We start from the raw sequence: 14,598 nt of genomic DNA, 5'->3' as shown, positions 1-14,598 counted from the left end.
TTCAATCCTCGCCAAAATTACAAATTATATATATTTCTTTTTAAATGTTTGGTCTTTTGAGCTTAAAGGCATGCATAACTACGAAATATTAAGCTCTGCCTAAAACATTACGTGTTAAGACGCTCACCATTTTTATAGGCTTCAGCAAATGTCAGGCCCAAAGAGGCAGGGCCGAAATAGAATAACTAAATGGACATCCTTTTTGACAAAATTTTACTAACTCCTAGTCTTTATAAATGTCTAGCATGGCTTATATGCCTTGTATTTTATGCGAACGTAGATACGTTTTAAGAATTATAACATAATTATTTGTGCGCCTTGTACAGCGTATTGGCACTCTATCAACCTGTATTTCCAGTTTCATGTTTGTTTTATTGATGAAGCAATTTTTTCAATGTTGATATATATAATATAAAGAGATAAATCCTGATTTATTGTCTGAGAGCACGTCAAAAACGTCTAAGTCGATATTTGATTTTTTCGAAGAATCCACGTCTCAAGTGTGGATAACTGAGCTTCATATAATCTTCTACTTCCGATGAAGTCATTGGTTTCATGGGAAGACCAACTGTTTCATCAAACAGGGATGCAATGGGCACATCTATTATCTCCTCCGTAATTACTGGTTCAATTATAGAACCATTATGTTCAATTTTTTCCAAAAAAGAAATAAAAGAACTTATATATTCGTTGTTGTTGCTGTTTGTTAGAAACGGCGTAACATAGCCTTCCTTAATTTCCAACGCTTTTTCATACCAGTAAGTGGATTTCACACGGTCACTTAGAGCAGTAGATGTTTTATAAAGCTCGCTTAATACAAACTGTGCCCTAATATATCCTCGTTCAGCAGATTGCGTTAGCCAGTGGCAGGCCAATTGTTCTTGCTTTTCAAGTTCTTCTCCATCCAAGTAAATCAAACCTACTGTACACATGGCAACTCTATTACCATTCTCTGCGGATTTCATAAACCATTGTAAAGCCATATCAGAGTCGACAGGAACCAATAAACCAGTTTTATAATATTTTCCAATCGAAAGTTGTGTGTCGTAACATTTTCTAGCGTATTTACTTTTTTTGTGATCATTGATATTAAACACCTTTTGTAACCAATAGAAGTTTTTTTCCAGGTCACATGGATCCTTCTTAAGCATAAAGATTTGAGCCGGAAGGTAGTCTAGTTCTGCTGATTTTGTAAACCACTCGTAAGCTAAATCTCTGAAGTTGCGTTCATCATTTTGTCTAAGGATGTAATTTAAACCTATTTCATACATGGCAGGTCCATTCCCGTTTTTTGCTGAGCTCATGAACCACTCAAAAGCCAAATCGATATCCACCAAACGACCGATCCCGTACTTGTGGAGTTTTCCAATCCAATACTGTGCTTCATAACGTTTCTCAATAGAGCTGTTTTCTTTGTAAGAGCTATTGTCAGCCGCCTTTCTTAACCAGTGCATTGATTTGTTATAGTCCGTCAGATCAGGGAGTTTGGTAAAAGAGACCTAATTCCAGTTGTGCATCCACAAAACCTCGTTCAGCAGACTGCGTGAGCCAATAGAGTACCAAATCCCCTCGTTTTTGAACCCCATTTCCTTCTAGGTATATCATACCTACTTCATACATAGCTAGTGTATGGTCATTCTCTGCAGACTTGAGAAACCATTTTAAAGCCATTTCACAAGCATTAACGTCATTGAACCCAGAGGTAAAAAGTTTTCCAATAAAGTATTGTGTCTCCGGACAATATATGGCATACCCACTTGCTTTATGAAAGTCAACATTATTCCCCTTGTTTGACCAATACCATGACTTTACCTTGTCAATTAGAAAACCTGTATGAAGATAAAATTGGGCCAGACGCATTTGTGCTGGTAAGTATTCATTTCCGGCTGATTCTAATAACCAATGACTTGCCAAATAGTTATCCTGTTGTACGCCCTTTCCGTGTAGGTAACATACACCCACTTCATACATGGCAGCAGCGTTTCCATTCTTTGCGGACTCCGTAAAATATTGTAAACCTAACACATAATCGAGATCACGAACATGGAGTTTTTCAATATAATACTGTGCTTTGTAACATTGATGAATACATTTGCTTTCCTTGTGAAAGTTTATATCAGCAGCTTTATGTAGCCAATGCATTGCTTTTCCATAGTCACAAAAAATACCGGTTTTTTGAAAAGATATGCCCAGACATAATTGTGCTACTAAGGATCCATGTTCAGCTGATACTTTTAAACACCTGAGAATGGACAGGTGATCTATTCCGGGAACTGGGATTTTATACAGATACTCCTTGAAAATGAAATCCACGGCTTCGTGCAACCCGTTTTCTGTGGCTTTTATGAACCATTGTAAAGCCAAGGTACGATCCACGGATGTATCAAACCCATAAAAGTAGATTTCTCCTATTCGCAACTGTGCCCGAGCTTCAAATATCTTACAATCCTTTTAACAATCCTTGTATATGATCGTATCAGCAGCCTTTAAATACCATTGCAGTGCTTTCGCATTATCCGCATTTACACCAAATTTACTGTTAAAATAGATATGACCGATATACAGATTGGCATTGGCTGATTTATTTTCCACAGCCTTTTCAAACCAGTTTAAGGCTTTGATATTATCACAGACCCTTCCTTCAGCGCTGTAGTGCATCAATCCTAAATTGTATTGAGCGACCAAATCATTATACAGTTCATCGGCTTGCATAAAACAGGAAAAAGCGGATTCGTAGCAATTATTAAGTCTACAGGTCTTTCCTTTTTCTATAAGTAGATCCCTAGAATGGTCTTCTAAGATTTGTTAATATAAAACGAAGTCTTGATATGCATGCAGAAAATTTACTCACCCGAAGGTTCTGCAATCTGATTATCAAGCGACATGTTATTGTTAAAAAGAAAAGAAGATGAAGAGAAAATAATAACAAAAAAAAACATTTAAGGCACATTTGAATAATGTTGATGGGCTTAACACGATGTGATCATTGTACAACACTTTAAATTTACATACCAACAATGAGATAGCCCTTTTTTATAAGCTTTTGCCATCTCATTATACGTTTGTATCAGATTCTGAAGCACTTTTTAATCAACAAAAGCCGAAAAAAAAAGACTAGAGGTATGGTTCAATACATACTCTAAAGCAAAAAAGTTCATTAAATGCACAAGCTAGCTTTGTAAGAATAAAAAAAAAACAAGATGTTGTTCATCTAGTGACCAGACGACTTAGCCCAAGCAAATTTATTCATGTTAGTAAAATGGTATCTTGTACACATCAATTTGCATCATGAGCCGAATTTTTCTTCTCATTCAATGATATTTAAAAAAGTTAGTTTTGTGCGTTAAAATTGAATCAATAGATAAATGATAAAATTTAACATAATTATCGATGTTTCTGCACCAGGTTTTTTTTGACATGTAAAAAGAATACTCTTAATAGGTGAGGATTTTCAAGCAAGTCATGCACGACTCAGTGGGCGCTTCTCTTGTAAAGAGACAGTTCTTGAATGGAGTCGATATTCGAGAGGGCTGATGTAATTACAGGCAGTTGAGTACTCATAGCATATTAAGCAAAATAATCACTTCCGTGTGTATGAAGAACAAAAAGGACGCTGGAAACGCATAATGTAAGAAAATCATAATAAAGCTAGTGTATACATGTTTTGAGCCTAACCTTGTTTTTAAATCGAAACAAAAATAAACAGGAAAAACAAGTGCCCAATTTTACATGTGGTAACACTAGTGAATTCAATCAAAGCCTTTGAAATATTTTTATGTCTCAGCACACATTTTTTTATTTACAGGAGATCAGAGATCTGCAGTGCATATATCCTAGTTATAGACAGATCTATCATTTTACAGTATGGAAATTCAGAACTACAGACGGTTACATATTTTGCTGGAGCTTCATAAAAAAAAACCTTTGGTTATGACCTTACGTACGCTTTAAACTGAAAGAAGCATACTATAGACTAGTAGAAGTAATATTTCTAAAGTAATGTAATACATAATCAAAATCCTCATAATTTCTCACTGCAGCAATATTCATTCAAACTTATAAAACTGACAAACCGCGAAACCATCGAAAGGAAAATGAGCATCCAACATCGTCAAGCCGGTAAAGAAATTATGCTCACTTTGAAAGGTGCAGACACAAAGAGAAAGGAATATGTATTCTTATCTACAAAAAGTTTTGTTTGCTGGCATCCCAAGTGCTTCTACAAAAGTCACTAATAGATAATGAATAATTCAAAAACACAAGTGACAAATGCTTGAAAAAATAGAATTACACACATACCATATGGAGTTCAAAAAAAAAAAAAAAAAAAAAAAAAAACTGACGTGACTCGAAATCATGTCTTTTGCGTCAAAAAGAAAAAGAAAAAAAACTTTTTGTTAAGTTACTAGATCATGGCTGTTGAAAAGAAGAGACCCAGAGGTTTAAAAGGCAGCGCCAAAGCCAAAGCCAACAAGAAATCAAAGGTCGATGAGACACCTTCTGAAATCCCTGAAAATGCTCAAACTGTGGTCATTGACAAGGTGGTTGAAGAAGGCGATGAAGTTGGAGAAGCTGCCGCTCTTTATGAATCCGCCATTGAGAAACTTGGCAAGTTTTCGCGTGTTTTTTTTGCTTGTCTTGCAACTTGTTAACCACTTTTACTATAAACAATAGAAACAGACGCCGCCGCTGCTTTACCTTTGTTGAGAGGTACCATTCACGAATCCGATCGTATTCTTCGCAACCATGAATCAAGCACCCCTTTGCCCGCCTTATTCTACTTTACTTACGGTGCGGCATTATACGAACTCGGTCGATTAACCGAAGACGAAGAATTTGAGCCTTACTTGGACGCTGCCCAAGAACGTTTAAACACAGGTCTTGAATTAAACGACGCTACGATGGAAGACAAGATTCGTTTGGCCTTAGCCAAGATTTGGTTGGCGCAAGCAGCCAGTGCCATCTCACAGGGAGATGAACAGGTGGATACGATCCCCGCATTATCCACACAAGCGTTAGCTACGTTGGATTCAGTCATTGCGAAAGGAGATGTGCCTGCCAAAACCATGATTGAATTAGCGGATATTGTTCAAAATCATGGTGATTTGTATGAAGATTTCACCTCACGTGAGGTATTCAGAGTGTGGGCAGAAGACGCATTAAATAAGGTTTTGGAAAAGGAGCCTGAAAATGCCAGTGCATTGTCTGAATTAGGTCTGTGTCAATTATCCTTGGCCAACTATCACTTGGATCATGAAGAAGAAGAAGATGATGAAGAAGAAGAAGAGGAAGAAGAGGCAAAGACAGTATTGACACAAGGAGAGCAAAAGGCATATGATGCAATTTTGAACAGTAAAGGCTATTTTGAAACGGCCAAAGATTTGCTTGTCAAGTCTAATCAGGTGTCACCTCAGATTTTATCGGATTTAGCAGAGACTTTATTGAACCAAGCCAATCTGGTATTGAAGGAAGAAGAGCAACTCGAGATCTATCACCGTGTTGTAGAAAATATCAAGGAAGCCAATGCTTTGATTGCCGAAAAGAATTTGGATTTCATTTTACCTGAAGCATTAACTTCATTTTTGGAGGAATTCGAGTAACTTTTTTTTTTAAAGCTCCTTTAAATTGTTTTGTCCCTCCCACACTTTTTTTATTTTTGATATCTCTTTTTTTCTCTCTTTACATAAATTTTTTTTTTCTTTTATAAATGAGCTCGGAAAGAGACCCTCTTTTAAGAGAAGAAGAAGACACCTCGTCGCCACCTTCTCCTCCTTCCGTACATCGAAGTTCTACTGAAGGGAAATTTACCTTGTTAGAAAAAGTCTTATTTGCTCTTGCCACCACGTTTTTTATCACCCTTTGTATCTTGGCTGGACTCTATACCAGACGTGTCTATGAAGAAAAGCCTCCGGCTCATAACGTACCTCCTCCCACTACTCCCGGAGCCAACAATTCCTCGGTAAGTCTTTTTTTTTATATATATTTATGCGTGTGTGTGTGTGAATATTTAGTAAGCTAAAACCTCTCCCTCTTTTTTTTTTTTGCTTCTCCTCTTCGCCCCCTTAAAACATGATTAGCCTGTTTGTTTAACCCCAGATTGTGTTTTAACTGCAGCTCAGATCCTCAAGGTAAACTAGTTTATCATTCTTTCCCATCACATCGTACTGACACAATGTTGAACACAAAAAACAGGATATTGACATGACGTTGGACCCATGTGATGATTTCTATCAATATACTTGTAAGTAAAATTTTGTTTGTGATCCATGCACGAATTAAGGAGAAATACTAAACCTACACTAAATAAAGGCAGCAACTGGGAAAAGAGTCACGAAATTCCAGATGGCAAATCCGCCATTAATTCATTCGGTCTACTCAATGACCACAACAAGGATACATTGCGTGCTATTTTATCCGGTACCTTTCAAGACTTTTATGATCGTACACACGCCTCGACTGGTGGATTACCCGATCCCGAAAAGGTGATTGATGCACAAAATTTCAAAAAGGCCAAAGATTTATTCGATTCCTGTATGAATGAAGACCTCTTGGATACTCGTGGGGCTAATCCTCTTTTGCCTCTCTTGAATGAAATTCGTGATATCTACCCAGTCAAGGACACAGATACACGTAAATTAACTCAAATTTTGTCTTATCTCGCTAAACGAGATATCGGCGCCTTGTTTCAAATCGCTGTGGATGCAGATCCCAAGGACCCCTCCGTGAACTCTTTACAACTCTATCAAGCCGGTCTTACTTTACCTTCCAAAGTCTACTATACACAACAAGAGACCTTGGATACCTTGTATCAGACCGTACTCGATACCTTGAACCTTGTCTTCAAGAACGGTGATCATGACTTGAAGAGTTCAGCTGAGTGGATGGCTGGTGCTGTGGTGGATTTTGAGACCAAATTGGCCAACATGAGTCATTTACCTGAATACTTTCAAGACCCTGAAGCCACTTATAACCCCATGTCCTTATCCGAATTAGCTAAAATTGCTCCTAACGTCGATTGGGGACTTTATGTCAACCATCTTTCTCCTACCAATGCCCCACATCCCGGTAAAATCGTGGTGACTTCCCCAACCTATATCGAACGTGTCTCTTCCGATTTGCTCTCGCAAAATGCACGTACATTACAAGCTTATTTCCTCTGGCAAACCATTTATACTTACTCGGATGCACTTGGACAAGACATCCGTAGTCCCATTCATCGTTTGAAATCCAAGCTGATTGGAACCAACCCTAAATCGGTGAAACCTCGTTGGGACACCTGTCTTGACGAAGTGAATGCCTCCATTGGATTTTTGGCGGGTCGTTACTATGTGTTGCAAGCTTTTGGTGGCGACGCTGCTAAAAGAGACGCTGATGAGTTTGTAAAGTCTATCAAGGGAGTGTTTGTGGATCGTTTACCTGAATTATCCTGGTTAGATGAACCCACACGTGAAAAGGCGTTGGAAAAAGTGGATTTGTTGATCCGTAAAGTAGGGTACCCAGATACGTCACCCAATGTCATGTCGCCAGTCTCTTTATCCGGTTACTATGGCGATTTGAGCTTGGACAAGGAGGATTATTTTGGTAATTTTTTGAATGCTCGTCAATTTGGTATTGCACAGGAATGGCAACAGGTAGGCAAGACCCCCGATCGTTCGAAATGGCTCATGAACCCTCAAGAAGTCAATGCGTATTTCAATCCTTCCTTCAATGAGATTGTGTTCCCCGCCGGTATCTTGCAAAACCCCTTTTTTGGCAATAATTACCCCGAATACCTGAACTATGGCGGTATCGGTGTTGTTGTGGGACATGAATTAACTCACGGTTTTGATAATCAGGGTCGTCATTTCGATGGACAAGGTCGTCTGATTGGTTGGTGGACAAATGAAACAGCTGTCCAATTTGACGAGAAGGCGAGTTGTTTTGTTAATCAATATAGTAATTTCACCATGGTGGATGAAAAGGGTCAACCTATTCATGTGAATGGTAAATATACTTTGGGTGAGAATCTAGCAGATAATGGTGGACTTGGGCAATCGTTCAATGCTTGGAAACAACGTTATGACAGTGACAGGGAGAGCAAAGTCTACAATAATGTGCGTTTACCTGGTTTGGATCGTCTTTCTCCTGAACAGTTGTTCTTTGTCAATTTTGGTCGTATTTGGTGTAATAAGGTCACACCTGCTCAAGCTAAGAAGGGCGTAAGTTGATTATTATATGATTCATGTAAAAAAAAAAAAAAAGTAATAGTAACCCTTAAATCGTATTAGGTGCTTACGGACGAACATGCTCCTGCTAAATGGCGTGTCAATGGCGCTGTTCAAAACTCGGATATCTTTGCCAAGGTCTTCCAATGTCCTTCTGGTTCTCCCATGAATCCCAAAGCTAAATGTGAGCTTTGGTAAAAATAAAATCACTCTTTTTTTTGTTATTATTGGTGAAGTTTCTCCTTTTGTTTCTATATTGACCATGACAAGTATTTTTAATAATGCATCCTCTTTATACAACAAAAAAAAAAGGGAGGTGGGGGCTGTTGTTGCTAAAGGGCGGATGAAAATGGGAGAGAAAGGCCTCTTTTATAGGAGCAGCACAACCAACCAACCGTGACTGTGCTTATTGCAGTAATTGTTGTCCTTCCCTCCTTTTGTGTGTTCCTTTTTTTTTCTTTTCTTTATTTCTCTTTTTTTTTTTTTCATTCATCTTTTTTTTTGCATATTATATATGGATAGTGTACGTACGGATACCTCTGGATTTATTTTACCACCTGCCAGAGATTTGATAAGGTCTTCAGACGAAGACAAAATGATGCTTGACGGTAAAAATAAAATAAAATAAAAAATAAGCAGCGTTATCGTGGGCCTAACAATGAAAGAGAGAGTAGAACCTCGTTCCATGCACGACGAGTTTATTCGACATGGGCTCTCTGACCTTTCCATGTCTCGTCAACATCCTATATCTCCACTCGAACCTAAAGATTATAGAAGAAGAGCTTCGGTCACAGACTTGCAGCATTTTCACTCGCGACGTCGTCCTTCTTTAAATCCATTGCCATTACCTAATCATAGCCACCGTGCTGCAGGCACCATGACGGAATTTCAATTTCCAGCAGCACCAACAGGAGCAGCAACAGCCAACCCTTATACTTTTCCACCGAAACCAGCGTCATTGTCTCCCAAACGACGTGATTCATTCACTCACCAGCCTCCGGAAAAAGAACACGCCATTGTTCATGCACCACCGGCGTATGATCCCTATCAACGACGTCATTCGATTGCAACCGCCGATCATCCATACCAACGCCATTCTGCCAAATACCGAGGTAATCTCTAGATAGATTGTATTTTTTGTTTTGTTTTTTTTTAGTGCGATATTGATGTGCCCTGAATAAAAAAAAAAAAAATAGATGTAGGATTTCGTTTTCCAGCTACGATTCAAGAAACACCGCATTATAATAATAGTAGTACATATTCTGCGCCTCCCAGTCCACCTCAAAGTGGGCTGTACCCCACGGGTGAAGTGCATCGGAGTCATGTGTCAAGGATGGAACCCTATCTTGGGCGAAGAGCATCTATGCCGAACACTGCGCACAAATCCAGCAGACGAGGATCTGTGCTGATGTTGATGAGCGACGAGGAAGATGCGCGTAAAGAAAGTCCATATTCTCGTAGTCCTGAATTGCGCGTCAGTCATAAATTAGCTGAACGTAAGCGGAGAAAGGAAATGAAGGATTTATTTGATGAGTTGCGAGATTCTTTACCTGTTGAGAAAAACATGAAGACCAGTAAATGGGAGATCCTCAGCAAAGGTAAAACATAAAAAAAGATATATATATAAAATAAAACTAAACCAGTTTTTTTTTTGTTGGTTTTTTTTTGGGTTTCTATTTTAGCGGTGGAGTATATATCATTGTTAAAACGTAGAGATTTTGATTTAGAAAATCAAGTTTCAGGTCTAAGACGAGAGCTTGACATGATGAAAAGACGATAATAATTTTTTATTTTATATTTATATATATAATTAAACCCTATTCAACAACATGATACCCCCCACACACACCCTCTCCTCCCTATTTTTCTTTCTTTATAGTGATGTAAACCTCAATTTTCTCACACACATACACGCACATAGACTTACATATCACACCACATGCCAACAAATTAAGTGATTGTACCCAAATTCTCAATCATTTGGGGGACATACCCCATGTTTTTTTTTTCAAAAAAAGATTCGTTGTCGTAAAATGGAATAGAAATATTGAGACTGTATGTTTTCTGGTCAAGGTATCATCACTGGAGAGTCAGAGGGTTTTACCTTGATACATTTTAATGTTGTTTACGAAGAGACTTTTGAGGCATTTTGTTTAAGATGATCCTATCTGGTTGTGATACTAAAAAAAGTATTTTCGCCTTGATGATCCAAAAAACCTTAAGACCTTGTTCTTGACAGGACCATTAGGAGGGCTAGATTAGCATCGAGAAAGCCGACAAATGAGCTCCCAATTCTGTAATGTGTATGAAGCTACTTGGGTTATAGAGAAATTTACTAAAAAAACATATCGATGATCTTTCATCATACAAACTAGACATCTCTGTAGCTTCTAATCTGTGATAAGTAACAACTTGGTTTTTTAAAACATAATCAACATCAACTTTATAAAAAAACTTCCCTTGCATTTTTTTTGTTAAACATCCTATCAATTAAAAGTATACCGCTGTTTGTTAGAGATTTTTCTTTCGCATTACTGTGTCATCGAGGCTTGCTTCAATGTTAATAACACTATTTCTGGTGCTACGCTGGTAAGTTTATCGGGTACCTTTCTTCCTCGAGCTAAATTTTCTAAGGCTATTCAAAAGAAAATAAGATAACGTTAAAAAGGAAGAACGAAAAGTGAGTGGGAGGTTGTGCGTTATATACAAGGGAAAATGATAATCTGACATTATGTAAGCTAATTGTTTGTGAATGTATAGCCGAGCGTCTCTTTTTATAAAAATATTGGTGTATGTAATGCTACGTATGTAAATTTTTTATCAGTGAATTTGCAATATACACTCATTCAAAGAAGTACAGTCGTTCCAACGCCAAAGGGCCGCGGTTTTGATTTATCCAATAGGCGGTTTGATTTTACTCAAAAGACGGTTTTTATTTTTTAAAAAGGTGGTTTTTTTTATTCCAAAAAGGTCAATATTAGAAAATATAGTGTTTTACTTGGTTTTCAGACTTTGTCTATTTTATTTTGGACAAGGTCATTTCTATTTTACTTTTTTTGGCTCCCTATTCATACCTGTGGTAGGACAGAATTTTCAAAAAAATTGACCAATTACATTTAAAGGTACTTCAATTTTTGATAAGATGGGCGCAAAAAATGTTAAGATTGATTGTTAAGATTGATTGTTAATCTTAACATATTTTTTTTTTTTTTATCTTAACATATTTTTTTTTTTATCTTAACATTTTTTTTTTATCTTAACATTTTTTTTTTATCTTAACATTTTTTTTTTTATCTTAACAATTTGTTCTGTTTCAAATTATCAATGCCGTATAAAAAGGAAAATCTCACTAATCTTCTTCTTAAGAAGACTACAATCTTCTTAACGCTATCATACCTCAGAACATAAACCTGGAAGCGATCAAATGTCGAAAGCGATGCTCGCAAACAAAGAAGTAATGAACTTGATTTTAACATCAATCATTGGTAATCATTGTGCTATTTTAAAGCGTCCGATCATTATATATTAAAACATTTTTTATCAATAGGCAAGCACGCCAAGGGTCAGTATATGCCACGCACTTGTGAGTGGATCGATGGTAAACGTGCTGATATGATTTATGGTCCAATGACTCCTCCATCAAATTTGCTACCACCAGTTATTGTAGAGGTCCAAAACGTTGTCGATGAGTTGTATATGCACCGCCTTCAGAAATACTGTAACCATATTTATGAAACTTTTGATAATATTAAACCAGTTGCACTGACCATTTGCGTGAAATCGATAAGATGGGCGCAAAAAATGTTAAGATTTATTGTTAATCTTAACATATTTTTTTTTTTTTTTATCTTAACATATTTTTTTTTTTTATCTTAACATATTTTTTTTTTTTATCTTAACATATTTTTTTTTATCTTAACAATTTGTTCTGTTTCATATTATCAATGTCGTCGGTGATGGGTAAAAATAATAATAATAATAAAATACTAGATCTTTAGAGTTTGTATTTAATTCGCTTATTCATCGCATAATTAAGTTAAATAAAAGCTCAAAGGAGCACTTATTCTTTAGTGTATAACTGTACAATTAATTTCAATTTACTTAAAATCGACATATCATAAAAACTTTAATTGGTTGATTTGACTCTTCCTACTGTCTTCATTCCAGTGTTCTTTTTTCCAGCTTTGACTTTACTTGATGATACGTAATGGAAAATGTTCTAGCATCCTTGTAGTTGTTGTAGTGCCCGTTGGCACGTCCTTCATTGAAACACTTTTTCCAGTCCATGCGTTTGTGGTCCTTCATCCAGGCCATAACAAATTCATCAACTACATCCATATCACGTCTTTTTTCTTGTGGCTTGATTTGTTGCAGTACTTCAACCGTTTGCCTTCCGGCTGTTGGAGTCACTCCATCAGGAAGATCTGGAGGAGGAGGAAGGGCAGTTGCTGAAGTGCTTGAAGATTGCTGTTGGTACTTGTACAAACATGTATCCATGTACACCAAACCTGCACGAGTATAGTTTATTGAAGTTATTGTTAGCAGTTGCGCCTCATTTTTTTGTTAGTTACTAGAATATGCGTGTTTACAAGCACGTTTTCAGTCCAAATAAAAGACCTCATGTTAAGGTCATTCACTTGTACCAAATGGAGTAATTTTTTTGTGTCTTTTTTTTTTTCCTGCCCTCCTTAAACTACTTATGCTCCTTCTTCTACGCCAATTTTTATACCTCCCTTCCTTGTAGATGTAAAAAAAAAAAAAAGATATGCCAATCAATAAAGAGATACTATCCATCCTGATTTAGAACCGTATGAATGGCCAATTTTGTTTTTAAAAAGGTATCCAGTTTACTCAACTGGGAAAAAAATTTGCTGTGAGTTAAAACTGAATACCTCATCATTCCAGTTATGAAAGCCATATGTATGTCTTCTTCACTCACATCCCAAACCACCCTATTTTTAAGAGAAAAGATGGCAACCTGTGCATTTGATTAGGCTGTAAAAGAGAGCTTAATAACTAAGCGCTCAAGTTGGATGACTGAATGATGAAAGAAGAGAACATTATCATTTGGGGCGAATCAATGACTTATTGGCCTATACTTCAAAGCATCAAATAGCACCTTGTTTCGCTAAAGATTGAATTGGAGAGCGCACTCAAGAAACAGATGTAAAATTTGCTACGATTTTTATTTTTTGAAAGCTATTCCATGTAATAGCATCCTTTACCCCCTTGACAATGATGAAATCACTTGCAAACGGGATTGTATGCTCCCTATACACACACACACATACATGTACAAAGGAAGCTATATAAAACATGATGGAAAAGAAGGCTATTTTGTTTTTTTATTTGTTCATAGACTATCAATACGTTGAAAAGATCTTCCACCTCTTGGCCTCTCATGCAACTTTGGGTTATTCTTTGCAAGGATTTCTATTAAAATAAGAAGATATATAAGCTATCATTTCACCCCACTTTTTGTGATATAAAACACATTTATATCATACCTCTGTCTCGTTTGAGAAAATCCACATCACAATCATGTCTATCGGGATACCGATGACGATCACAAAAAACATACCCACATCGACATTTATTCGCTGCTTGTTTAGCCAAAGGCACCTAGATTTTTTTTTAATTGTGTTAGTCCCTCCAAATGGCTGTGTGTCACCCTTCCCTCATTGATATACAAGGAAGAAGAAGAAGAAGAAGAAAAAAAAAAACTTGCCTTTAATCGACATTGAAAACATCTTCCTTTATTCATCTGCACTGGTTTTTCCGGTAGCGATGTTGTCTCTTCTGTTTTAGACGGTGTCACTGCCGCTACTGCTGTTGGTACTGTTGTATTTGAAACCGGTATTAAAGATGAGGAAGGTGAGGGATCTTCATTATCGGGTGATGCACTACGCTTTCTTAATGCACTGTTCTCTACCTCTGTCCCTGTGGTCATTGGTGTCGTACTACTGCTACTGCTATTGTTATTTGTTGGTAAATCTTTCTTTTCCGATATCGTACTACTACTACTGCTATTGGTGGTGGTGGCGAGGGTAGCATCGGATGCTTTTGCTTTGTAACATTTCGAGCACATGTTATTAAATGATGCTGTACCAAAGAATCCACATCCTGCTGTGCAAAGAACAGGTGAATTCGTGTTCTCCATTTATATATAAAATAAAATAAAAATTAGAAGAGAGAGAGAGAGAGAGGAAAGGGGGGAAAAATACAAAAATAATGATACAACATTTGGAGCGGGTCACTAAGGGACATCCCGGGGTGCGCCTAGTCGAATGATAAGTTATCATCCATCATCGCCTTTACACATGATCTGCAAAAAAAAAAAAAAAAAAAGAAAAAAAAAATGATTACGATAGAACAAGAAATTTCTGTCTGTGCG

The 14,598-nt window shown here is 37.0% G+C and overlaps 7 protein-coding genes across 7 annotated transcripts; 4 read left to right on the top strand and 3 right to left on the bottom strand.

The window, feature by feature from the left end:
* Positions 1–449: 449 nt before the first annotated feature.
* On the bottom strand, positions 450–1,856 carry EV154DRAFT_594557 (uncharacterized protein; the record flags this gene model as incomplete). The annotated part of the gene is made up of 1 exon (XM_051606975.1): positions 450–1,856. Exon 1 carries the CDS (start codon positions 1,452–1,454, stop codon positions 450–452), a length of 1,005 nt encoding a protein of 334 aa, XP_051454507.1. The 5' UTR covers positions 1,455–1,856.
* Positions 1,152–2,885, bottom strand: EV154DRAFT_605072 (uncharacterized protein; the record flags this gene model as incomplete). Its single annotated transcript, XM_051607448.1, has 3 exons — positions 1,152–2,448; positions 2,527–2,782; positions 2,848–2,885. The coding sequence occupies 3 exons, from the start codon at positions 2,883–2,885 to the stop codon at positions 1,477–1,479; spliced, it is 1,266 nt and encodes a 421-aa protein (XP_051454506.1). The 3' UTR covers positions 1,152–1,476.
* Positions 2,886–4,370: 1,485 nt separating this feature from the next.
* EV154DRAFT_448411 (nuclear pore complex subunit Nro1-domain-containing protein) lies at positions 4,371–5,667 on the top strand. The gene is made up of 2 exons (XM_051597158.1): positions 4,371–4,608; positions 4,675–5,667. Exons 1-2 carry the CDS (start codon positions 4,413–4,415, stop codon positions 5,598–5,600), a joined length of 1,122 nt encoding a protein of 373 aa, XP_051454505.1. The 5' UTR covers positions 4,371–4,412; the 3' UTR covers positions 5,601–5,667.
* Positions 5,668–6,974: 1,307 nt separating this feature from the next.
* EV154DRAFT_426255 (uncharacterized protein) lies at positions 6,975–8,402 on the top strand (the record flags this gene model as incomplete). Its single annotated transcript, XM_051596294.1, has 2 exons — positions 6,975–8,198; positions 8,268–8,402. The coding sequence occupies 2 exons, from the start codon at positions 6,975–6,977 to the stop codon at positions 8,400–8,402; spliced, it is 1,359 nt and encodes a 452-aa protein (XP_051454504.1).
* Positions 8,403–8,677: 275 nt separating this feature from the next.
* Positions 8,678–10,262, top strand: EV154DRAFT_518638 (uncharacterized protein). The gene is made up of 3 exons (XM_051602649.1): positions 8,678–9,316; positions 9,401–9,802; positions 9,887–10,262. Exons 1-3 carry the CDS (start codon positions 8,863–8,865, stop codon positions 9,982–9,984), a joined length of 954 nt encoding a protein of 317 aa, XP_051454503.1. The 5' UTR covers positions 8,678–8,862; the 3' UTR covers positions 9,985–10,262.
* A 1,093-nt stretch (positions 10,263–11,355) lies between these two features.
* On the top strand, positions 11,356–12,084 carry EV154DRAFT_518636 (uncharacterized protein). Its single transcript, XM_051602648.1, has 4 exons — positions 11,356–11,375; positions 11,414–11,419; positions 11,511–11,689; positions 11,752–12,084. The coding sequence occupies exons 3-4, from the start codon at positions 11,629–11,631 to the stop codon at positions 12,078–12,080; spliced, it is 390 nt and encodes a 129-aa protein (XP_051454502.1). The 5' UTR covers positions 11,356–11,375; positions 11,414–11,419; positions 11,511–11,628; the 3' UTR covers positions 12,081–12,084.
* A 1,266-nt stretch (positions 12,085–13,350) lies between these two features.
* On the bottom strand, positions 13,351–14,417 carry EV154DRAFT_518631 (uncharacterized protein). Its single transcript, XM_051602647.1, has 3 exons — positions 13,933–14,417; positions 13,712–13,826; positions 13,351–13,637 (listed from the first exon to the last, which is right to left on the bottom strand). Exons 1-3 carry the CDS (start codon positions 14,362–14,364, stop codon positions 13,558–13,560), a joined length of 627 nt encoding a protein of 208 aa, XP_051454501.1. The 5' UTR covers positions 14,365–14,417; the 3' UTR covers positions 13,351–13,557.
* Positions 14,418–14,598: the final 181 nt, after the last annotated feature.

This window comes from Mucor mucedo (assembly GCF_025094135.1).
Source record: "Mucor mucedo strain NRRL 3635 chromosome Unknown EV154scaffold_91, whole genome shotgun sequence".
Taxonomy (NCBI): Eukaryota; Fungi; Mucoromycota; class Mucoromycetes; order Mucorales; family Mucoraceae; genus Mucor; species Mucor mucedo.
This window is presented reverse-complemented; position numbering and strand designations above follow the sequence as displayed.